The sequence below is a fragment of the Myotis nattereri genome (genome assembly GCF_964212035.1).
Source record: "Myotis nattereri genome assembly, chromosome: 7".
Lineage (NCBI taxonomy): Eukaryota > Metazoa > Chordata > Mammalia > Chiroptera > Vespertilionidae > Myotis > Myotis nattereri.
The window spans coordinates 25210344-25234835 of record NC_138082.1 but is presented as its reverse complement, the minus strand read 5'-3'; the positions used below and the strand labels follow the sequence as shown (position 1 = coordinate 25234835).

The following is a 24492-nucleotide window of genomic DNA, read 5'->3' as shown; positions in this document are numbered from 1 at the left end:
GAGCTCAATATGGTAACATAGCCCTGGTCGGTTTAACAGGTACTCCTTCCTAGAAGAATATGTTACTCTGAAAATAAAGTTAATAAAAATGTTTTTATTGATTTTTATAGAGAGAGTATAGAAAAAGAGCGAGAGAAACATCGATGTGAGAAACATCAATAGTTTGTCTCCCGTATGCACCCCCACCGGGGATGGAACCTGCAGCTTGGGAATGTGTCCTGTCTGGGAATCAAACAGCAACCTCTCCGTGCACAGGACAGTGCCCCAACCCACTGAGCAACACTGGCCAGGGCAAAATAAAGTTAGCTTTTAAAAACGGTTTTAAAGGTGCGCCTGTGGGTACTGTGTAGTCTTGAAGTGTTATTCTCCCTAGAGTTCTGCCATGAGTCCCTCAAAATAGAGGTAATACTACCCCTGCCCTCTGAACTTGGCTCTAACTCCCTATACTTTTTATTTTCTAATTTGCTTCTTTATATTTCTCACCCATCCTTTTAAATCATATTCACACTAATGGTATATAGTATACCAGATTTGCATAAGGTGGTATGTGGGCAAATATTTGTTCACGACATCGATCAGTTCTCACCAGGTATTCATCTCTGGAGAAGAAATAAATAATCCAGGTTTCAAACATTGGTGAGATTATTTATTGTCACTTGATGTTTTAATATACTCTCTAGCTGCCCTCTCCCGTTCGTTTCATACTGAGAGAGGTTGGGTAAGCTTGATTTTCCACAAATTTCAGTCAGAAAGATGTTGTTGAGATATACTTCAGACAAGACAGAAATAATAGTCTTTTATCATTAGTTTGTATTTCGTGTGTTTTCCCTTGTAATTTTTGTAACTATTAATTTGGTTGAGGTTAAAATCGGGAAAGCAGCTCTGGCTGGTGTGGCTCGGTTGGGTGTTGCCTCTCCGGCTGGGTCCCCAAAAGGGGGCGTGCAGGGGCAGCTAATTGATGTTTTGCACTCATACCAATGTTTTTCGCTCTGTCTCCCTTCCCCTTTCTCTAAAAATCAATAAGAAAGTCCTAAAAAAAAAAAAAAAAAAAAGGAGAAGCATGTGTGGCAAGCACCTGGTTTTCAAGTAACGTGGATCCATTTTGTTTCTTACCCTTTTTTTCTTTTTTAGGCTGGCTTTTTCCTTGTTTTCAGATAATGCCTCATTCACTCTTTTCTGTTCCCATGCCTTTTTTTTTCAGTCCCTCCAAGGGTTGCTTTTTGTCCTAAATCCCACTGTTTCTACTTACTGCTCTTCTTTTTACCCCCTCTTTGCTTGTCAAGGTCGGGTCTAAAGCTGCTTTTCTTGCTCATCATTTGGGCCTTCTGGGGCAGTTTCGTCTCCTTAGTCTACCTTTTTTTTTTTTTTTTTTTTAATATATTTTATTGATTTTTTACAGAGAGGAAGGGAGAGAGATAGAGAGTTAGAAACATCGATAAGAGAGAATCATCGATCAGCTGCCCCCTGCATATCTCCCACTGGGGATATGCCCGCAACCCAGGTACATGCCCTTGACCGGAATCGAACCTGGGACCTCTCAGTCCGCAGGCCGACGCTCTATCCACTGAGCCAAACCGGTTTCGGCCTTAGTCTACCTTTTTCTATTGCCTTTTTGTTCAGATGTTTTCCTCTTGCCATTCACTTTCTTGTTAATGGATTTATTGTCACTGTTCAATTCTAGTTCTGTTCTGCTTTGCTGTAATTGCTGCCAATACTGTCAGAGCTACCTGTGTATATCATACAAACCTCTAAGATGTATTTACTTAGGTGTGTCAATTTCTTACAGGGAATTATTAATCACGATTTTATTACTGGTTTTTTCTTGTGAAGTACAGCTGGAAGTATTACAGATATACTTTGCTTTATTGCAGTTCACAGATTTTTTTTTTACAAATTGCTGCTTTAATCAAGTTGTCACTGTCTCACCTGTACTATTGTGGTAGCATCGCTGCTCCAATCCCTCTGCCACCCTTCCACCATTCTTTAAAATGCAGATCTAATGAAGCTTTTGCTCAGCTGAAAATCCGTCAGTGTAACTCCCCATTGCCAGCAGGCAGGACGGAAGGCAAGTCCCTGAGGGTGTTATGACATGACTTCTGTCTACTTGTTCATACCTATCTCTTTTTGACATGAACCTTATGCTTCATCTATATTGAACTTTCCAAATTTGCCATGCTTTTGTCTCCCTACAATCTGCCTAATGAACGCATCCTTTTTTTTAAGCCTTACCTGACCCTAAGTGGAGCTGATTACTTCCTTTGGGTCATCTCTGTACCTTGCACTTAACTATATGTACACATCTGGTGTTTTTACTAGAGTAGGAGATAGTTAACATAGGAATTGTGTTTTCATTATCTTTGTAGCCCTGACACTTGGTACAGTGCCTGGTATATAGTAAGTGCTCAATGAATGTTTGTTAAATTGATTTAATATTGGGATCTGGAATCTTAAGGCCAGCTTTTCATTAGAATATACTGGTAATGATGCTTTGTGTTCAATTTTTGGTAATGAGCAAACCCTAGAAATGCTGTATCAGGTAGTGTCGTAAATGTTTCCCTCCACGTCCCGCGTGGTTCAGGGTTCAGTATCTGGAAGCGGAGCCGCACACAAATGAAATAGAAAAGACAAGAGATAATTTAGAAATATTGGGGGACCAGGCTGGTAAGTCCAACTCAAGAGGAAGGACTTCCACCCTTGCTCAGGCCGGCACTGACCTTTTATAGACAGAGGTAAACAAGGCAGTGGTTACCATAGTTACATAGTTCTTGTGAGTTTCACCTGTTTTGATCATGTTTACACTCCCTGCACTTCCCTCAGCCCATTAGCTTCCCAGGTAAGATCTGGGGAGTGTTATAGGTCAAGCCTAATTATGCTAAGAGGACTGAGCCCTCTAAGCTGGGACTTGTTTGTGACTTTGCCAGCAGGTCAGTTCCAGGCTCAACCCTATATCGTTTCCCACAGGTAGCAGAGTAAAGTAGAAGATAACTTAAAATAAGGGAACAATTAGTTGTTGCAGAGTTACTGCATTTCAGGGCACTGAGACAGGCCCATTATTTTCATGAACTTAATTAAAATTTTTCCAATAGTTGCATGCTATACGTAAATGCCTGCAAAATGCTGTCGTATGGATGAGGCATTTTGATCCACTTTATGGAGGAGGCATAGGAATTAGAAAGTTTATGTAAGGCTCCAAACTCCAGAACTAGTAGTAAGTGGGATAGTCAGAATTCAAACTCTGTTAGGCTTGCCTCCAAAGCCAACTGTCAGGCTGCCTCAGAGAATTTTGAATGATAGGATTTATATGACATTTCAATGTATTGGGTCTGTAATTTGGAGCCTACCCATTGATCCCTATTTAATGGGTTTTTCTTCTAAGTAAATGTAAACTTCCCAGTTCAGGTAACCTAATTCCATAGTTGATGTTCAGCCGTGGGCAAACTACAGCCCGCTGGCCGGATCCGGCCCGTTTGAAATGAATAAAACTGTTGAAAAAAAAGACCGTACATTTTATGTAATGATGTTTACTTTGAATTTATATTAGTTCACACAAACACTCCATCCATGCTTTTGTTCCGGCCCTCCGGTCCAGTTTAAGAACCCATTGTGGCCCTTGAGTCAAAAAGTTTGCCCACCCCTGTGTTAGATGAATCAGCCCTTTAATAAAAGTTTGTGTGTTTTTTCTTATTTTTAAATTTTTTGTTCAAGCATTTTTTGTTGTTAAGTGGTGACATTTGATGACTGATACTTAGTATGCTTTGTGTAAGGCAATTAATAAGAAAAATGCAGTTTCTACACAGTTCATTTATGCTGACCAGATTAAAGCAATATTCTTTTTTTTACCCCCTAGCTGACGAAGAATTTGATGAACTATGCTTTGAATTTGGTCTGGAACTTGATGAAATTGTATGTATTGGATGTTTATTTTTCTAATATTCTGTGTTTAAGCCCATTTTTCAGATGTTTACTATAGCTTATTTTTGTTACACTTGGGGGCCATGGTGATTACTGTGTTCTCTGTGTTAAGAGGCTAAGCTCTGGTTCTGAGAGTGTTGCTTTGCTTAAAATCTCAAAAGGGGTTCATGCCTTTTTCTGTGTGCAGTCACCGCACGTTATCTGGCTAGTGCTGTGGAGATGGGTAGACCATCTCAGGTAACCCTAGAATCAGAGTGAGCTCTGGCAGTGAGGTGCCTTATTGCAGATTAACCATATGGAGAGGGACCTGGGAAGCGGTGGAAATGAATGCTGCTTCAGCTGGAGTTGCTGTCTCCTTGGCCTCCGGCTCCCCCTCCGTCACTTCTCCGATCCCCAGCCCCATCTTCCTCCGTGCATACTCAACCAATGTTAATTCATCCCTAGGTCATTACTGTATATACCAGTGATGGCAAACCTTTTGAGCTCGGTGTGTCAGCATTTTGAAAAACCCTAACTTAACTCTGGTGCTGTGTCACATATAGAAATTTTTTGATATTTGCAACCATAGTAAAACAAAGATTTATATTTTTGATATTTATTTTATATATTTAAATGCCATTTAACAAAGAAAAACCAACCAAAAAAATGAGTTCGCGTGTCACCTCTGACACGTATGTCATAGGTTCGCCATCACTAGTATATACATTGATCTTCTAAAATGATATATTTTTGAAGAATGGCTTATAGAAATGATTATGAAGCATTTTCCTAGTTTTTTAAATTATGTAATGATTGAAATATTTTTAAAATAGCTTAATTTACAAAATATATCCACTAATATTGATTATGTGGTAAAGACTTATTTTTTAAGCCTTTTATCTTATTGATCTAGTCAGTATTTTATAACACTATAAAGTTAAAAAATTGTCAGGCTGACAAAAATGTTCATTGTCTTGCCTTGTTTTTCCTGCTGTGACTTTACTAATATTACAGGAAGATTTTTTACATTAATAAGCATCTCTATGCTTGAGAAGTTGGCTAAGATTTCTCTAGTTTATATTAAGTTGCTATCCATAATTTAATTAGACCTCAAAATTAAGTTTGAGGTTGTACAGTAAGAACTTTGGACTAGATATCAGAAAATTTGAGTAGCAGTTGGAGGTCCCATGATCACTAGCTGTGTAACCAGTGACAGTTACATTGCCTGTCTGGGCCTCACATATTAGTCTCTTTGAGAGAGAGAATATGAATGAGAATGCTAGATGTGTGAGCTCAGTAAAAGTCATTTTTATGTTTGTTGCAGATTATAGTAAACCTATGTTTTGTTCCAGAAAATAATATATGTAATGTAGTTACTGCTTTATAGTGCTGACAACTACTTTTGCCAAAGAATTTCATTTTATTTTATTGTGCTTGTTTTAGACTTCTGAGAAGGAAATTATAAGTAAGGAACAAGGCAATGAAAAGGCAGAGGGGGCATCTGATGTTATTCTTTACAAAATTGACGTCCCAGCCAATAGATATGATCTCCTATGTCTGGAGGGATTGGTCCGAGGACTTCAAGTCTTTAAAGAAAGGTAAGGGTATATATTCATTAAATACTTTGCCAAATTGGATGTTTTTTCTTTGCCTGTCATTGTTTTAAGTTTCTAGCAAAAACCTGTTGGACAGGCACACAGCTCTAGGTCTGGCAGTGATTCTCAACCTTCCTGATGCCGCGACCCTTTAATACAGTTCCTCATGTTGTGGTGACCCCCAACCATAAAATTATTTTCATTGCTACTTCATAACTGTAATTTTGCTACTGTTATAAATTGTAATGTAAATATCTGATATGCAGGATGTATTTTCATTATTCACGACCCACAGGTTGAGAACCGCTAGATAGAGGGCTGATTAGTGGGTGAGATTCATGTAGATTGTAGCCATTTGAAACTTTATCTGAGTATTGAGTCATAGCCTTTCATTTTGGGAACATATTTTAACAGTGAAGTGGTTAATGGTTTTATGGAGAACTTCATATGTTAGAAAGTTTGTTAGTTTGTGTGTTGTTGTTTTTTATATTCAGTTCAAATTTGATTTGCTGTAACTTAAGCCTATTGTTCATTTTGTTTACACAGCAAAGAATATACTTAAGTTATCAAATGGTTTGGTTAACAATGAGCAAGTTTGTTTTAATATTATTTTAGGATAAAGGCTCCAGTATATAAACGGGTAATGCCTAATGGAGAAATCCAGAAATTGATCATCACAGAAGAGGTAATAAGGATAAAATTTTATTTTCCTTTAAAAACAGTTTCTTTTGTGTATATATTAGTAATGTGGGATGGAAAAAAAGAACAAAGCTGAATCTTTTGCCAAATATAATTTCTTTGATCATTTGCTAAAATGAATGTATATTTAACCTTCTAGTTTTTAAAAACTGTCAATTTGTTTGTATCAAGCAATGAAAGGGACAAAGCATCTGTTTTGGAAAATAACATCCAAATATTTATTTAAAATACATTTGAGATGTAATTGTTTAAATTGTGGTACAGTGATAAAATTAAAAAATTAACTTTTGAGGGAGGTTATTTTGGTAAAAAAATATCAACTAGAGCAAACTACCTAAAAGTTAACTTTTTCTCATTTAGTAAATTTTTAGAATTCTTACTGAATGGAAATTCCATGAGGACAATGACTTTGTCTCTTGTCACCACTATGTTTTATTACTTGAATGAATGACTATATACTTTTTGAATGAAAATGTGTGATAATGTCAAGAGTGCCGCTAACTTTCTATTACAAAATGTTATTACAAAGAAAAGCCTTCATACTTACCATCTCTAATGACATGATTAATTTCAGACAGCTAAAATACGCCCTTACGCTGTAGCAGCAGTTCTCCGAAATATAAAGTTTACTAAAGATCGCTATGACAGCTTCATTGAACTTCAAGAGAAGTTGCATCAGAACATTTGCAGGTTTGTGGTTGCATTTTCTTTTCTCCCTGCCTTCCCTTCTCCTTGTGTCACTTTATCTCTCCATTCTTCCTCTCTCCCCTTCTTCCTGCCTTTTCTATTTCCCTTCCTATTTCCTTCTTCTTCATATACAGATTTTTTCAAAGCATTTCTAAAGTAATAAAATGTGAGAGTGACGAGGTTAAATTTCCTTTGCCAGACAACTAATTATTATTGCTTATAAATAGTGTGTGCATGGGAAAATAAGATATATTTTGATTACTGTATAGGACCAATATCTAGTCCTAGAAATTTACTTGGTTTTTGTGTTTTGGTTCAAATCATTAGTAGTGGATTATACTTTTAAATAATCAACCATGGTAATTTGAAGTATGATCTTCATTTTTAAAGTGGGAAATTTTTGGCTTGAATGCACTTTTTGAGTGAGCTTAATTATAAATTGACAGATAAAACTGGAAACTTTTAAATGACCAAATTTTCCTATTGTATCTTTAACATTACTATACATCGTTTCCCATCAGTATAGTGATCTTCAAACCTAAATATTTCCTGAACTGCTGAAGGTCAAGGAGCGTAATGATGAGAGTCCTTGAAATAATTTCAGTATTTCAAAACTGTAATGGAAATTGCATATTTATTGATTATAACAAATATCAGGCTTTAGCTAATATGTCAAATTTGTTTGTGTTGGTTCTGAAATCTATATATATAAAAGCCAAGCGACCAGAACGATCTGTCGTTATGAGACCAGTCGTTATGAAGTGCACTGCGGCCCCTCCCCCTGCCAGCCCCGCCCCCATCAAGGGCGGGGCCGGCCAGCCAACTTCCCACGGCCCCTCACCCAGGCCAGCCTGTCCAGCCCATCCCCCAATTGGCCCGATTGGGGCCAGGCCGGCAACACTCCACCTGTACACGAATTCATGCACCAGGCCTCTAGTAAGCATATAACTCATTAAGTAAAGTAACACTTCCTTTTTGCTTGTCAACAATTCTGTTCAATTCATGATATTAATGTTTTAGTCACTGGTCTTAGAGGTTGACCAAAATTTGGTTTCTTGCAAATCTTAAAAACTATTTCAGCGTTAATGTAATATGGACTTCAGTAAAATCCTTAATTACTAATGTATTTTAATTCTTGATTACTAATGTATATGTGGTTATGCATAAATATGCAAATATACGCATATATATCTAAAACCAGGTTTAAGAAATCTTAAGAACACCATAAATTCTGTCCAAGTTTCTCTTGAGGAATTGTCTGTTAGAAAGCTTAGAGCCAGCCCTGTCCTGTGTGGCTCAGTTGGTTAGGTGTTTTCCTGTGCTCTGAGAGGTCACTGGTTTGATTCCTGGTCAGGCCACATGCCCAGTGTGGGTTCAGTGCCCAGTTGGGGTGTATACAGGAAGCAACCAATCGATGCTTCTCTTTCACATCGATGTTTCTCTCTTTCTCCCTCTCCCTTCTTCTCTTAAAAAAAAAAAATCAATAAAAACATAAAAAAAGAAGAAGAAGAAAAGAAAGAGCCAAATTTGTGACCCTCCTTGGTAAGATGGTGGGCCTTTAGATTCTAATTTAATATTTACATTGTTCTGGATCTATTTGATATCCTACTTCTATTTCTTTTCTCATTTGTAACTTATTATAAGTTCCTAAAATTACCTTAAATCCTTTGTAGATAAACTGTAGAACAAAGGAAATTAGTAGCTTTTGAACTTACCCTACACATTAAACTTTAAATGTAAATTCAGTCTTTTAAATTAAATTTTCTCCATTATTAATGTAGAATGTATTAATGTACAATGTATTTACATAGAAAAGTAAAAAATACAGCAATTTGGTAGTTTAACTTAATAAAACATGTTTACTTGAGGAAATGAGATTCAGAGAAGACAGAGGGAATGTTGATTTGGAAAATGTCCTATAACATAGCACTTGGGAAAGCATAGTGGCAAGGAATTTACTTCAGTTACTGAAATCATGTTTTGTTAGTAGCTTTATAATTTCTCATTACTTTTAATAGTTGAATTTGTTCCTTATCCTCCTCTAAAGTTGCATAGAGCAACAGGCAATTTTTAGGGAAGTGTCTAAAAATAATTTAAAAACACATATAGCCTATGTTACCTTTAGAATTTCTGCTTTGGAATATTCAAATCTCTTTTTCCTTCTCTCTTTCCCTCTTTCAACATTTAGGAAAAGAGCATTGGTTGCTATTGGTACCCATGATTTGGACACTTTGTCAGGCCCATTTACTTATACTGCGAAGCGACCTTCAGATATCAAATTCAAACCTCTAAATAAGACAAAGGAGTATACAGCCTGTGAACTGATGAATATATACAAGGTAAATTTTCTTCTATATTATGTAATAGCTCTGCATAAATCTTGAAATTCCTTCAAAGTCAAATCTTGGAATTCAAAAAATGTACTGAGTGCTTAAAAAAAAAAATAGCAGTGTGTGGGCCCCAACACAGAGATACTGATTATTTGATCTAGAGGAGGGGTACTGGGTATAGTGTTGTTTTATTATTACACTTTTATCCACTTGGATGATTTTAATTTGCACCTAGAGAATCACTGAAGTAAACCATACCACAGTGTAATATTCATATTTGGGTATAATTAAACTCATGTAAGTAGAAGGAACAAATAGATTTAGTTAGTGTTTTTTGTTGTTGTTTTTTTATGTGTGTGGGAAATACTATTACAAAATGTTTGTCTCCCATTATTATCATTTTATCGTATAATAGTGACAAGGAATTCAGTAGTCACTTTAAGAGTAGTAGTGGATATTGTTAGAAAAAAAGCAACTATTATCCTTGGCCTGACTGGCTAGTGATTTCTCCGATTTATTTAAATAATTTTTGTTTGTTTTTTCCTTTTTATTAAATTTATTAGGGTGACACTGCTTAACAAAATTATACAGGTTTCAGGTGCACAGTTCTACAGTACATCATCTGTACACTGTATTGAGTGTTCACCACCCCAAGTCAAGTCAGGTAGTTTTGTGATGGTGTGTGTTTTATTTTAGATGACTCAGGCTTACCAGTGCAAATTTGTTTTCACTGTTGAAAATGGCTCAATTGTGTTTTCGTCTCTTCCCAGTGGGAGATGAGGCTGTATTAGGATGTTGAGACACTAATTTATATTAGCACCTTTAAAAACTTAGAACTTTCTGTAATCTAGGGCACTTTGTTTTTTTTCTGACTTTTCACCTTCTTTTTACACTAGGTAGGTATATAAACTAATTACATTGATAGAAATAAAAAACTAATTTTGTTTGACTTAATTTTTTTCAGACTGACAACCATCTTAAACATTACTTACATATTATTGAAAATAAGCCCCTCTACCCAGTTATCTATGATAGCAATGGTGTTGTCCTATCAATGCCTCCAATCATCAATGGTGAGCTATTTCTTAAGCATCATCGATTTTTACTGTCTTATTCTTCAGTATTTCTGTAGAATTCTCAGTAGAGTTGGCTGAATCAAATCAAATTAACTCTTAATCTGAGAATCTCATGTCTTGGGTAGATTTTTCTTGTAATAGTTCTTTCCATTCATTATTCAACAACATCTTACTTGGGATTTTTATAAAATTTATAAATGTGTAAGTATTCTTTTAAAAAACTATTTCTTTTTGATTTTTTTTTTTAATATATATTTTATTGATTTTTTACAGAGAGGAAGGGAGAGAGATAGAGAGTTAGAAACATCGATGAGAGAGAAACATCGATCAGCTGCCTCCTGCACATCTCCTACTGGGGATATGCCCGCAACCAAAGTACATGCCCTTGACCGGAATCAAACCTGGGACCTTTCAGTCCGCAGGCCGACGCTCTATCCACTGAGCCAAACCGGTTTCGGCTTTCTTTTTGATTTTAGAGAGGTAGGAGGAGGGAGAGAGAGATAGAAACATCAATGATGAGAGAGAATCGTTGATTGGCTGCCTCCTGCATGCCCCACACTGGGGATGAGCCCACAACCTGGGCATGTACCCTGATTGGGAATGGAACCGTGACTTCCTGGTTCATAGGTCTGTGCTCAACTACTGAGCCATGCTGGCTGGACTAGAAATATTTTTGAATGCTTTTCATATTTGAATGCTTTTGAATATTTTTTTGGTTTTAAGTAATTTACTTGGTTAAACTTAAAGTTGAACTCTGCTTTGTCTGTTGTATAGTTAAACTAAAACTTTTAAACTGAATTTTACCCTCTTAACTCTTCTGAAGGCTTTTTTGATGAGACAACTTGAATGTAACTACAAAATTTAATGATGTTGAAGCCATAGGTGTTTGCTTTTCTTTTCCAATTTACATTGGCTCCAAAGCTTGGACTTTAGTAGTTATAGGGGTTAAGAATCTGGGCTCCGGAAGTAGCCAGATCCAGACCCAAATCTTAGCCTTGCTGCTTACTACTTTGTGATCATGGTCAGTGAGCTTTATCTCTCAATCTTAGTTGTCTCTCTGCAACTCTGTCATAGAGTTGTGGTGAAGATGAGATGAGATAACCTCTGCTAAGTGCTTGGCATAGCTCCTGACACATTGAATACACTCAGTAAGGCCTGTTATTATTTTGTCTTTATTCTGCAATGGAGCTTAAAATAAAAGTTGTATATCCCCTTACTTTGAGATGTTAGTTTATATTGTGTTCTAAATTAAAATGTAGTTTCTGTTTTGTAGAGCTTTTTGTGCACTTATATTTCTGAAACTGTTTTGCTATTATTTTGTGTTCATTGTAGGAAACCATACCAAAATAACAGTAAATACTAGAAATGTATTTATTGAATGCACAGGAACTGACTTTACTAAGGTAAAAAAAACTTTTTTCTGTTTTTGTACTGTCAGGATAGATTTTTACTTCTGGGTCAAGACTATATGGCTAAATTTAAAAATATGTGTATTTTGAAGGTGGGAACGTATTTTAGAAAATTAGAAAGATATATTCTATACTTCAGTTATGGTGCTTTCATTCAATCGACAAATGTTTAGTGAGCACCTGTATTGTCTTTTCAGTGCTGAGAATTTAATAATGACTTACATATTCCTTGACTTGAAGGAACTTGTTGTCGTGGGAGAATTAACCACGTAACTGTAAAACAGAACAGGATAAGTATTGTAATATGATCTGTATAAGTTGTTTATCTTAATTAAAATGCGGGGTAATTTGGTACCTTTGTGTATTTGATAAAAATTTTTTTTTTTTAAATATATTTTATTGATTTTTTTACAGAGAAGAAGGGAGAGGGATAGGGAGTTAGAAACATCGATGAGAGAGATCGATCAGCTGCCTCCTGCACGCCCCCCACTGGGGATGTGCCCGCAATCAGGGTACATGCCCTTGACCGGAATCGAACCGGGGACCCTTGAGTCCGCAGGCCGACGCTCTATCCACTGAGCCAAACCGGTTCGGCTGATAAAAATTCTTTAAAAACAAACTGGCTATAAAGAAATTCTGTTTAGCCCTGGCCAGTTTGGCTCAGTGGATAGAGTGTTGGCCTGCAGTCTGAAAGGTCCTGGGTTCGATTCTGGTCAAGGGCATATACCTTGGTTGCGGGCATATCCCCAGTAGGAGGTGTGCAGGAAGCAGCTGATGTTTCTCTCTCATCGATGTTTCTAACTCTCTATCCCTCTCTGTAAAAAATCAAAAAAATATGTTAAAAAAAAGAAAAAAAAATTCTGTTTAACAATTAATAAAGTGTTTATGCACATAATGACATCCAGAATATGTAGAATACTAGTTGTGTACTCACTTTCAACCACTACATATATTGGATTAGATTGTTATGAAAGCTTTTTGCTATGGCCTATGATTTCTTTATTCATGTTAAGAAAGGCATAGAGTAAGATGGCAGTTAAGCAACTTAAGAAAGGTAAACTTGAAAGGCAGGAGAAGGCTGGGGTGTAGAAGGCAGGTAAATGGCATTCATATACATTTACAGAGTTGGAGATCATTGTAAGGTATTTCATTTATAACTTTCATATACCATATTTGCCTTGAGAAATAGTGTAGTAATATATTAAAAAACATTTTTAAATTCATACATTAGCAGACCTTGGATATCTTTCTTGAAGCTTGTTTATAAGAGTGAAGTATATATAAAAGCAAGGTATATATCCTAATAAGGTTACTGTATTTTTTCTTTTTTCTTTTTTTAAATTTTGTTTTATTGCTTGAAGTATTACAAAGAGTATTACATATGTCTCCTTTTTTTTTCTCCCCTTGACCTTCCCCTGGCCTCCCCTATCCACCAGTGTCTTGTGTCCATTGGTTATGCTTATATGCATGCATACAAGTCCTTTGGTTGATCTCTTACTCCCCCTACCCATCCCTCCCCGGACTTTCTGCTATAGTCTGACAGTCTGTTCGATGTTGCTGTGCCTCTTTACCTATTTTTTTTTTTAAATATATTTTATTGATTTTTTTACAGAGAGGAAGGGAGAGAGACAGAGAGTTAGAAACATCGATGAGAGAGAATCATCGATCAGCTGCCTCCTGCACATCCCCCACTGGGGATATGCCTGCAACCCAGGTACATGCCCTTGACCGGAATCGAACCTGGGACCTCTCAGTCCGCCGGCCGATGCTCTATCCACTGAGCCAAACCGGTTTTGGCTCTTTACCTATTTTTGTTCATCAGTTCATAATGGTCTTAATTATCCATAAATGAGTGAGATCATGTGGTATTTTTCCTTCATTGACTGGCTTATTTCACTTAGCATAATGCTCTCCAGTTCCATCCATGCTGTTGCAAATGGTAAGAGTTCCTTCTTTTTTACAGCAGCGTAGTATTCCATTGTGTAGATGTACCACAGTTTTCTAATCCATTCATCTGCTGATGGGCACTTAGGCTGTTTCCAGATCTTAGCTATGGTGAATTGTGCTGCTATGAACATAGGGGTGCATATATCCTTTCTGATTGGTGTTTTTGGTTTCCTGGGATATATTCCTAGAAGTGGGATCACTGGGTCAAATGGGAGTTCCATTTTTAACTTTTGAGGAAACTCCATACTGTTCTCCACAGTGGCTGCACTAGTCTGCATTCCCACCAGCAGTGCACGAGTGTACCTTTTTCTTCACATCCTCTCCAGCACTTGTCATTTGTTGATTTGTTGATGATAGCCAGTCTGACAGGTGTGAGATGGTACCTCATTGTTGTTTTGATTTGCATCTCTCGGATGATTAGTGACTTCAAGCATGTTTTCATATGTTTCTTGGCTTTCTGAATGTCCTCTTTTGAAAAGTGTCTATTTAGGTCCTTTGCCCATTTTTTGATTGGATTGTTTATCTTCCTTTTGTTAAATTGTATGAGTTCCCTATAAATGTTGGAGATTAAACCCTTATCGGTGATATCATTGGCAAATATGTTCTCCCATGCTGTGGGCTTTCTTGTTGTTTTGTTGATGGTTTCTTTTGCTGTGCAGCAGCTTTTTATTTTGATGTAGTCCCATTTGTTCATTTTCTCTTTAGTTTCAAGTGCCCTAGGAGCTGTATCGGTGAAGAAATTGCTTTGGCATATGTCTGAGATTTTGTTGCTTTTGGATTCCTTTAGTGTTTTTATGGTTTCCCGTCTTACATTTAAGTCCTTTATCCATTTTGAGTTTGTTTTTGTGTATGGTGTAAGTTGGTGGTCTAGTTTCATTTTTTTGCATGTATCTGTCCAATTTTCCCAACACCATTTATTGAAGAGACTGTCTTGACTTTATTGTATGTTTTTGCCTCCTTTGTCAAATACTAATTGAGCATATTGGTTCCGGTTGATTTCTGGGTTTTCTATTCTAGTCCATTGATCTATATGTCCGTTCTTGTGCCAGTACCAGGCAGTTTTGAGAACAGTGGCTTTGTAATACAGTTTGATATCTGGTAAAAACAGTGGTTAGATGCCACGAAGTAGGTGGCAATGCCTTAACCGTATGCGTGTTGTTAGGCCCGAGAGCCTCTTCCATCCTTGTCAAGGGGAGTACTAACCTTCTCTCCTTTCATACAACACACTGTATTTTTTCTAAGCATATTTTTTCAGTTAAAAAAAATTAAATCGCTATGGCATTCACTATATCAGGCATTGCTTTCTGTGTAATACACACACACACACTCCTCATAATAACCAAATGAGGTAGGGACTTTAATTATCTCCATTTAACAGATGACAAAACTAAGGTACAAAGACAGTAGGTAACTTGCCCAGACTACTATTAAGTGGTGGTGGCGGGAGTCAGGCATCTGGCTGCAGAGACTTACGGTATTGATCTGTAGTTAACCATTTGTCACTGTCAAAATGTGGTGAATCCAAGGAAGGGGTGGGGGAAGTAAATGCTTTGTCTCAGTCATGGATTGTACCTTTCAGAAAACAGCATAATGCTAAACACTTGAAGATAAGGACAGGCCTAATTTAGTTCATAAGTGTTTATTCCATTCCCCCTTTTACAATGTGTGTATAGAGGTTCATTTTTAGATATTTGGGAACTAAATTATATTAAATATTCATTTCTGAGTGAAGAGAAAATACATATATTTATAGATTACCATAATATTTGTCTTTTTTCTTTGCAGGCAAAAATAGTTCTTGATATTATTGTCACCATGTTCAGTGAATATTGTGAGAATCAATTTACGTAAGTTCACTTGGTGCCCTATTGTTTCTTCTGACAGCAAACCACGAAGGCCTGTGCTAAATATAAAGATGAAAATGTGTTCCTGTAACTAGAACATGTAATCTCTTTGGGAGCTAAGGCATATGCATAAATAATCTACACTAATAAAAGACAAACATGCAAATTGACCGTATCTTTGCTATGCCTTAAGCCACGCCCACCAGCCAATCAGAGCAACTATATGCAAGTTAACCCAACCAAGATAGCGGCCAGCAGCCACAGGGGGAGCTCTGCTCAGCCACAAGCCAGGCTGACGGCTGCCAGTACAGGGGTGGATGTCCGACTGCAGTTTAGGCCTGCTCCTCTCTGGCAAGTGGACATCCCCTGAGGGCTGTCGGGCTGCCAGAAGGATGTCTGATTGCCACCTTGGGCCCGATCCCCCAGGGAGCAGGCCTAAGCCAGCAGGTAGACATCCCCCAAGGGGTCCCAGACTGCGAGAGGGCACAGGCCGGGCTGAGGGACCCCCCACCGAGTGCACAAATTTTTGTGCACCGGGCCTCTAGTGTATAAAATAAAAAGTGATAAGTACTTTAAAAATTTTCAGTGATGTTTTGGCTGTTTGTAAAGTGCAAGTTACTCCTAGCTGAGGCAATCTGGGCAGGCCTCATGGAGGCAATGAAATTTAAGCTGTGTTAAGGATCATTGAATTTGAGAATGTAAACATGAAGGAATAGCAAGAGGAAGAGCCAGACAAAAGTAGAGAAGTATATATCAGAGCATCCTATGTCCCATGTATATAGCAATAAGATTACTGTAATTTTTTCAAAGCTATTTTTTATTTAAAAAATATTTAATAAACTTATATGGCCCTTACTGTGTACCAAATCATAGCTTATTCTAGACTATTGATTATAATTCAAAATGTATAACTGTAGAAAATAGGACTGAAATTGTATGAGCAGTATCAGTTGTTTTGTTTAAAAATTGATTTTAGTGGTTGTGTCAGTCAGCTTTTGTTGTGTAACACACCACCCTGGTAAAGCCTGGACTGTGTGTGTCAGTACTGGCAAGGAGTCCATAGAGAGTGCATGCTCTACAGGACTGGGAAACATATCAAGTGGGTGCTGCCTGGAGAGACATGGGAGCCATAGGAGAGAGAATGGTAGAGTAAGTTTGTATTTAGGAGGATTAATCCAAAAAAGTGTTGGAATATGAACAGTTTCAATATATGGAGGCTACAGTTGTAGACCAAGTGAAAGATTTGTCAACCATGCACATTTCTAGAATTTATGGATCTTCATTTTCTTAAGTATTTTATTTTTTTCAGGGTTGAAGCAGCTGAGGTAGTTTTTTCTAATGGAAAATCATCTACTTTTCCAGTAAGTACTTAAGAAGTGACTTGATGATGATGTGATAATGATAATGGTAATGGCTGTGGAGTGCTGCTTGTTTATTTGTCCATCCACCCACAGGCCAGGAACTACACTATGTGCACTACATGGATATAATCCTCACATTGACCCTCTAAGAGTGGGTGCTGTTTTCATGCCCTTTTCTAGATGGAGATCCAGAAACCTTTAGATATTAAATAGTTTGCCTGTAACTGTTACAGGTGGGCCAGGATTTAAGCCTGGACAGTCCCACTTTAGCTCCTAACACACTATATTATACCTCAGCATTATTTGGCCATAATTTCTGTGATTTATTCTCTTATTAACTAGTTAAGTGGGTAATTTATAGTCTCACCCCTTTTAAGATTACTCATCCCTCCAAACCTTATTAGTCTCTTCACACTTGTTCATCACTGTAACTAAAAATAATGTAAGCTAGCATTATTTTTAATTTGGGGCTTTTTCCCCCCAAGAGGGCTTTATAAATATAAAGTTGTCATGTCTAATACATGCTGTTCTTTCATGTCTAAACGTGTCTCAGTCATTTTGTTAAGTGAGGCCATTCTTGTTGAGCTGGGGTTTTTTTGTTTGTGTGTTTTGTTTTTGTTTTTTTCATTATTCCTCTGTCATTTATGATGTGTATCTTTCTAGAGTAGTTTCTACTATTAAAATAGCTTTTAAAGTAGATCAAACCTGCCAAGATTAAAACCTCCCCCTTCCTGATAGTATATAGAATCATCTTTTTTTCTAGAGTATTAGTTATAATTCAAAACAAATGTATAATTGTAGAAAGCATGACTGAAATTATAGGCAGTGTCTTTTTTTTCTTTTTAAATTATTTTAGTAGTTGTTACCAGTTAGCTTTTATTATGTGACAAGCCATCCCAAGAGTTAGTGACTTAAAATAACAAGGATTGTTTATGTCATGATTCTGTTGGTCAACTTGGTAGTTCTGGTCTGGCCCAGTTTGGCTCACCTCTGCTGGGCTCGCTCCTGTGTAGCCCCTGGTTGGTAGGCTAACAGCTGGATGACCTGGGATGGCCTCTCACATGTCTGTTCTGGCTGTGGGGTCAGTAGGTCAAGTGTCTCTCATCATCCAGCTGATGGTGGTGCCGGATTCCCAGCAGCAAGAGAGCATGTCCGGTGCTCAGGTGCCTTTAAGCAGAACCAGTAATTCTGCTAGATCGAAAGGGGGTGAAGTAGACTCCAAGGCCATGGAGACTGTAAGAATGCGGCCATTTATACAATCTACCACAGTAGTATTTGGGTGCCTTTTCTGTCTGTTTTAAAATAATGTCTTATTTGAAAAAGACATTAGCTAGAGGTGCCTTTTCTGTCTGTTTTAAAATAATGTCTTATTTGAAAAAGTTCTTTTTCTTTTTAATATGAAGAATTGTCAAGTGTTAATAAAAGTGAAATATAGGAGAAAACCAAGATGGCGGCATAGGTAAACACCGGAGTTTGCTGCCTCGAACAACCACTTCAAAAATACAACTAAAAGATGGAACGGACATCATCCAGAACCACAGGAAGGCTGGCTGAGTGGAAGTTCTACAACTAGGAGGAAAGAGAAAGCATACCGAGACTCAGAGGAGGCGCAGTGCTGAAATAAAATACTAAGGTGCGGAGTGCATGCGGAGCAGGCTGGCGGCTGAGGGCGCGGCTGTCGTTTTCAATCGGGAGGGAGTCTCAGGCTCTGAGCTCCAGTTCTGGGCGAGTCTCTATGGACCCAGACTCATACAGGAGAAGCGGGACTGTCTGGCATCGCTCAGAACCCTAGGGCAGCTTTCTCTCCGTGGGGCTTGCAGCGATTACTGGGACACTGAGAAGCAGAGCCTCTGAGGGCAAGACTGAGAGCAGCCATAATTGCTAACCCCGCCCTGTTGATCCCGTGGGACCTGCCCCGCCCAAGCCCTGCAGGGAGACTTTTGCTGGATAGCCTCAGGCAAATGCTAGATTAGCACCTTCCTAGAGATCCAGGAGCCAGGAAGCCCAGAGGTCCGAGTGGGACCATCCAGTTTGCAGCTCCATGGAACCATAAAAGACACACTCAGGGGGCAGACTTAGTGAGCACCAGAGCCCCATTGAAGCAAGTCTAGCCCCAGAGGGGTGTCTCCAGCACAGAAGTTCTCCCACTGCAGACACAGCTGATTCTCACAGCCAATTGGCCAGGAGGTTAATTCCTCCCAGTGATAACTACAACAATCAAGGCTTAACTACAATAAGACTGTGCACAAAGTCCACAAGGGGGTGCACCAAGAGTGTCTACCTCAGGTAATTGGGACACTTAGCACAGAAAGGCACTCTATCGACACAGCGAAGCATAAAAAATGCCGAGACAAAGAAACAGGACACAAACAACAGAATTGGAGGAAAGCAAACTGTTGGATATAGAGTTCAAAACCACACTTTTAAGGTCTTTAAAGAACCGTCTTGAAGCCGCCGATAAATTTAATAAGGCCCTCGAAAAGACTGGTGAGACCGCCGATAAATGTAGTGAGATCCTCAAGAAATCTAATGAGACCCTCAATGTTGTGATAAAGAACCAACTAGAAATTAAGCATACACTGACTGAAATAAAGAATAATATACAGACTCCCTGCAGACCAGAGGGTCGCAGGAATCAAGTCAAAGATTTGAAATACGAAGAAGCAAAAAACACCCAACCGGAAAAGCAAAATGAAAAAAGAATCCGAAAATACGAAGATAGTGTAAGGAGCCTCTGGGACAGCTTCAAGCCCACCAACGTAGAATTATAGGGGTGCCAGAAGATGAGAGAGAGCAAGATATTGAAAACCTATTTGAAGAAATAATGACAGAAAACTTCCCTCACCTGGTGAAAGAAATAGACTTACAGGTCCAAGAAGCGCAGAGAACCCCAAACAAAAGGAATCCAAAGAGGACCACACCAAGACACATCATAATTAAAATGCCAAGAGCAAAAGACAAAGAGAGAATCCTAAAAGCAGCAAGAGAAAGAAAATCAGTTACCTACAAGGGAGTACCCATACGACTGTCAGCTGATTTCTCAACAGAAACTTTGCAGGCCAGAAGGGAGTGGCAAGAAATATTCAAAGTGATGAATACCAAGAACCTACAACCAAGACTACTTTATCCAGCAAAGCTATCATTCAGAAGTGAAGGCCAGATAACGAGCTTCACAGATAAGGAAAAGCTAAAGAAGTTCATCACCACCAAACCAGTATTATATGAAATGCTGAAAGGTATCCTTTAAGAAGAGGAAGAAAAAGAAAAAGGTAAAGATACAAATTATGGACAACAAATACACATCTATCAACAAGTGAATCTAAAAATCAAGGGAATAAATAATCTGATGAACAGTATGAACTGGTGATTGTAATAGAATCAGGGACATAGAAAGGGAATGGACTGACTATTCTTGGGGGGGGAAGGGGTTTGGGGGTGAGGGAAGAGATTGGACAATAATCGTGCACCTATGGATGAGGACAGTGGGTGGGGAGTGAGGGCGGAGGGTGGGGTGGGAACTGGGTGGAGGGGAGTTATGGTGGGAAAAAAGAGTAATGTAATAATCTGAACAATAAAGATTTAATTGAAAAAAATAAATAAGAAACCATAAAAAAAAAGTGAAATATATACTTTCGGGAGGAAAAGGAAATATATCTTAAAATTTTGTTCACTTTTCTCCTCATGTAGCTAATTCCTTTAAATCATTTATTTTTATTATAAAGAGCTTTCATAAATGTGAAATGGTGGACTTATAGAAAAGGAGTGCTATACCGGTGTTTCATTATTTATTCACTTCTTTGTAAACTTAGACTAGGATAGATTGTCCTCCCAATAAAGAATGAGCTTCTTGGGGAAACTAATTCTTCCTCACATGAAATAGCAGAGTTTCCCAAACACTTTGAAAATGTTTCCTAGTCTTCTGTTATCCTATATAATGAAAGCCTAATAAGCTAAGTGTCCAGTTGACCGGTCGGCCGTTCAACCAATCAAAGCGTAATATGCTAATGATATGCTAAGGCTGCTCAACTGCTCGCTATGTCATGCACTGACCAACAGGGGGCAGACGTTCCGAGTGGTAGGTTAGCTTGATGCTGGGGTCCGGCCAATTGGGACTGAGTGAGATGGGCCATACACACCCTGGAGCCCTCCCATGGTCCCTCCCCTGCTGGCCAACCTTCTGCATCTCTCCCCGGCCCCAAACGTGCACCGGTGGGGTCCTTTAGCCTGGCCTGCGCCCTCTCGAAATCTAGGACACCTCAGGGGATGTTGGAGAGCCGGTTTTGGCCTGATCCCACAGGGGGAGTGCCGCTCAGCCAGAAGCCGGGCTCATGTCTGGCGAGCACAGCGGCAGTGGCAGGATCCTCTCCTGCCTCCGTGGTAGTGCTAAGGATGTCCAATTGTTGGTTTAAGCCATCAGTCAGACATCCCCTGAGGGCTTCTGGGACTGCGAGAGGATGCAGGCTGGGCTGAGGGACCCCTCACCCCCACCCCCAGTGCACGAATTTTGTGCACCAGGCCTCTAGTTTCATATAAAAGAATAGAGTTTGGAATAAGAGAACTAGAGGAGAAAAAGAGAACAGAGAGAGACTAATTAATGGTTAATGCTGTGAGCTTTGGAATGAAGCTACCTGAATTTGTTTATTAATTTCTTCATTTGTTACTGCATACATACATTTTTTAACTGTATACTGAGTGCTTATTATCTAAAAAGCATTTTTCTAAGCACTGGGAATATAGCCAGTGCTCGGATTAAGCAGCTTAACATTGTTATGACCGAGAACTAGTTATTAATATCGAACTTATATTCCTTATCTGTAAAATGAGTATACTAATAGTGTCTGTTATGAGGGTTAAGATTATCTTAAAAGAGTATCTTGTCCTGTTAGCTCTTAGTAACTGTTCAGTAAAGGTTAGTTACTTTTATGCAGTCAATAGCATCCAGTCCAGTGTTTCTCAAACTCTAATGTGCACTCAGCTAGGGATTTTAAGAACATTCCAACTCTGGCTCAGGTGGTGCTGATGCTCCTGCCCGAGAACTGTATTTGGAATAGCAAGGCTCTGGCTCATTGTCCTGACCTGAGTCCAAACAGGTCTTAAAATTTATGGCCTTTTTGCCAATGGCAGTTACACTCTTGAGAGTAATTTAGTGATAAGAAATATTCATAGATGTGTTTTCTAAAGTTGCTGAAAAGCCTGGATTTTATGTGTGTTTGTTCCTGCCTACCATGTAGAGTTATGTACAATTTGAAGACAACGAAGTACCAGTTCATGAGATGCTCTGGTAGTGCTGGCTCTTGGAGCAGCTTGAGAGCTAGCACTAGGGCAGGGCTGCATTTCCCCACCTGGAAGATGATAGGGAAGCAATGTCTCCTAACACTGCTAGACTAAGGAAGGGAGAGAACATTGTGGTACATGAGTTACTCTTTCTTGGTCATAAACACCTACTTGCCTGAGATGAGACTGAAGATCTTCAGCAGGATTCATAGCATGTTAGCTATGATAAATACACCAGTGTTTTGTTGAAGAAAATGGTGACTGACCCTCTAAAAGAGAATACGGTTTGGCATTTGATGTTCTTTGTGAGCAGTTCCAGTAGACGAGCAGGTAGAATGTTCTGACATGAACATGATGTAGCAGGTTTGTTCCTCCATAATGTTTTCAAACACCAAGTATTTTCAGCATGTGGCTCTAGTGACAGTTTCTTGGAAGGGAAATGAAATTAACAACAGCAAGTTGAAATAGAAAATGGCTAAGGCTGCATCTTATGGGGATGATTTAAGCTTCTTAAACTCTTTCTCTTAAGGAACTGGCTTACCGAAAGGAGATGGTGAGAGCTGACCTAATTAACAAAAAAGTTGGAATCAGGTATGCTCTGAAAATTTCATCTATTTATTTATGGTTGGAGAGAATTCAAGAGTGAAGTGCACACAACACTAATTTTTCCTGAAAGAATGCTGGGAGAGGGTTTTGATACCCTTTCAGAGTAAATGAAGTGATGATAGGATGTCTGTTAGAATTGAGAAAGAAGTAGGATTTTTTTAAAAAAAAGAAACATGTTTTAAATAATGCAGTGAAGTTTATGGTTTGTACATTCCTATTTCAGAGAAACACCAGAAAATATTGCTAAGCTTTTGACTAGGATGTACTTAAAGTCAGAAGTCATTGGCGATGGGAATCAGATTGAGATTGAAATCCCTCCGACCAGAGCTGACGTTATCCATGCATGTGATATTGTAGAAGATGCAGCTATTGCCTATGGATATAACAACATTCAGATGGCTCTCCCGAAAACATACACCATAGCTAATCAAGTAAGATTGCACCCGTAAATAAACACTCCTTATAGTTAGAATCTGATTGTTGAATGCCAGAACATAGGAATTAAGCAGTATTTGGATGTGCTGTGCTATGAGGCATTTGCTATGGAGAGGATACAAAACAGATGCCCAGTTGATTAGAGTAAGTTGGAAACCTGTGATGACTAGTTCTTTGAAGAAAGACAGGTTTTGAGTGTACTAGTAGAGCCCTTGTTGAATATCTAACTGGGAGATTCATTTTCTTAGCCTGGGCCTGGAGGCAGCAGCTCTGTGTGAGAGAGGTAAAGTGGGGTTTTGTATGTCTGTAGGTATATTGGGGTGGTGAGGGGGTGGAGGAGGGGTGGCACCAGCAGTATATTAGTAAGGACGGAAGGGTGGTTTCCTTTTATCACATGTTCTATATAAATCTCTTTTTTAAAAGTACAAATTTTATTGAGGTGAATTAAACTTTCCCCCCCCAGTTTCCCCTTAATAAGCTCACGGAACTTCTAAGATACGACATGGCAGCTGCTGGCTTCACCGAAGCACTTACGTTTGCTCTGGTATGTTTACATGTTCTCTGCTCAGCTGACTGTTGACTTTGAAACTGAAGTGTTGATTCCAGGATTCCTTATATAAATTTATAAAATCTAGACTACTAAAATTTCCAGGCTTTAAAAGAGTAACTTTGTTATTTGCGATGGTACAACTTTCTCATAAAGAAATGTTGGGAGATTTCTGTTTCTAATCACAGAAAAACATGAAGGACTAAAGTCTTCAATAACAGATCATAATGTATTTTATAGTTTCATGTGAGTGTTGATGGTTCACAATGAATTTCATAACCAAATTTATTGGGTTAGAATTATTAGTCTTAATTTGGCTGTGCCTATGTCCACTAGATGCTGCCCTGGTTAAGGACTTGGGGACTTTTCCACATTAAACGTATTCTTTGTCTTTGAACATGTTCCCAAGCATTTGCTTTGAGTTGAAAAGCTGACATAAAGGGCCAAAATCAGTAAATTAATTTTATTATAAAGAAGGAAATCCCCATCCTCTGGTAAGGCAAATGGGAGCCTAGCTTAGGAACAGCCCAAGTACAGACTATACTACCACCCTCATGTGAAAATTACTGTAGCTCTGTATCACCGCTAGAACTCATTGTAGGAGAACTATTGATGTTAAATTGCATCTGCTGTGGGCCTCAGTTATTTGCTAAATGTTTATTCTTAGCTTAATCTTAACTCACTGATTTATATAGAGAAGCAACATTGTTATAAGACAGTAAGTTGACTTACAGCATTTGTTACTTCTTATATTAAATTTGTTGGTCACTTTTCCATATTGATCTATTTTG

General features: G+C 38.4%; 1 protein-coding gene across 1 annotated transcript in view; it reads left to right on the top strand.

Moving 5' to 3' along the window:
- The window catches only part of FARSB (phenylalanyl-tRNA synthetase subunit beta), a 58059-nt gene that overhangs the window by 945 nt on the left and 32622 nt on the right, over positions 1-24492 (top strand). Inside the window, exons 2-13 of the mRNA XM_081095495.1 lie at positions 3848-3903; positions 5335-5489; positions 6102-6171; positions 6760-6875; positions 9061-9211; positions 10167-10275; positions 11611-11681; positions 15420-15481; positions 16788-16839; positions 22643-22704; positions 22943-23150; positions 23618-23698. Of these exons, the coding sequence (XP_080951621.1) occupies positions 3848-3903; positions 5335-5489; positions 6102-6171; positions 6760-6875; positions 9061-9211; positions 10167-10275; positions 11611-11681; positions 15420-15481; positions 16788-16839; positions 22643-22704; positions 22943-23150; positions 23618-23698 (1193 nt within the window). The remainder of the gene's footprint in view (positions 1-3847; positions 3904-5334; positions 5490-6101; positions 6172-6759; positions 6876-9060; positions 9212-10166; positions 10276-11610; positions 11682-15419; positions 15482-16787; positions 16840-22642; positions 22705-22942; positions 23151-23617; positions 23699-24492) is intronic.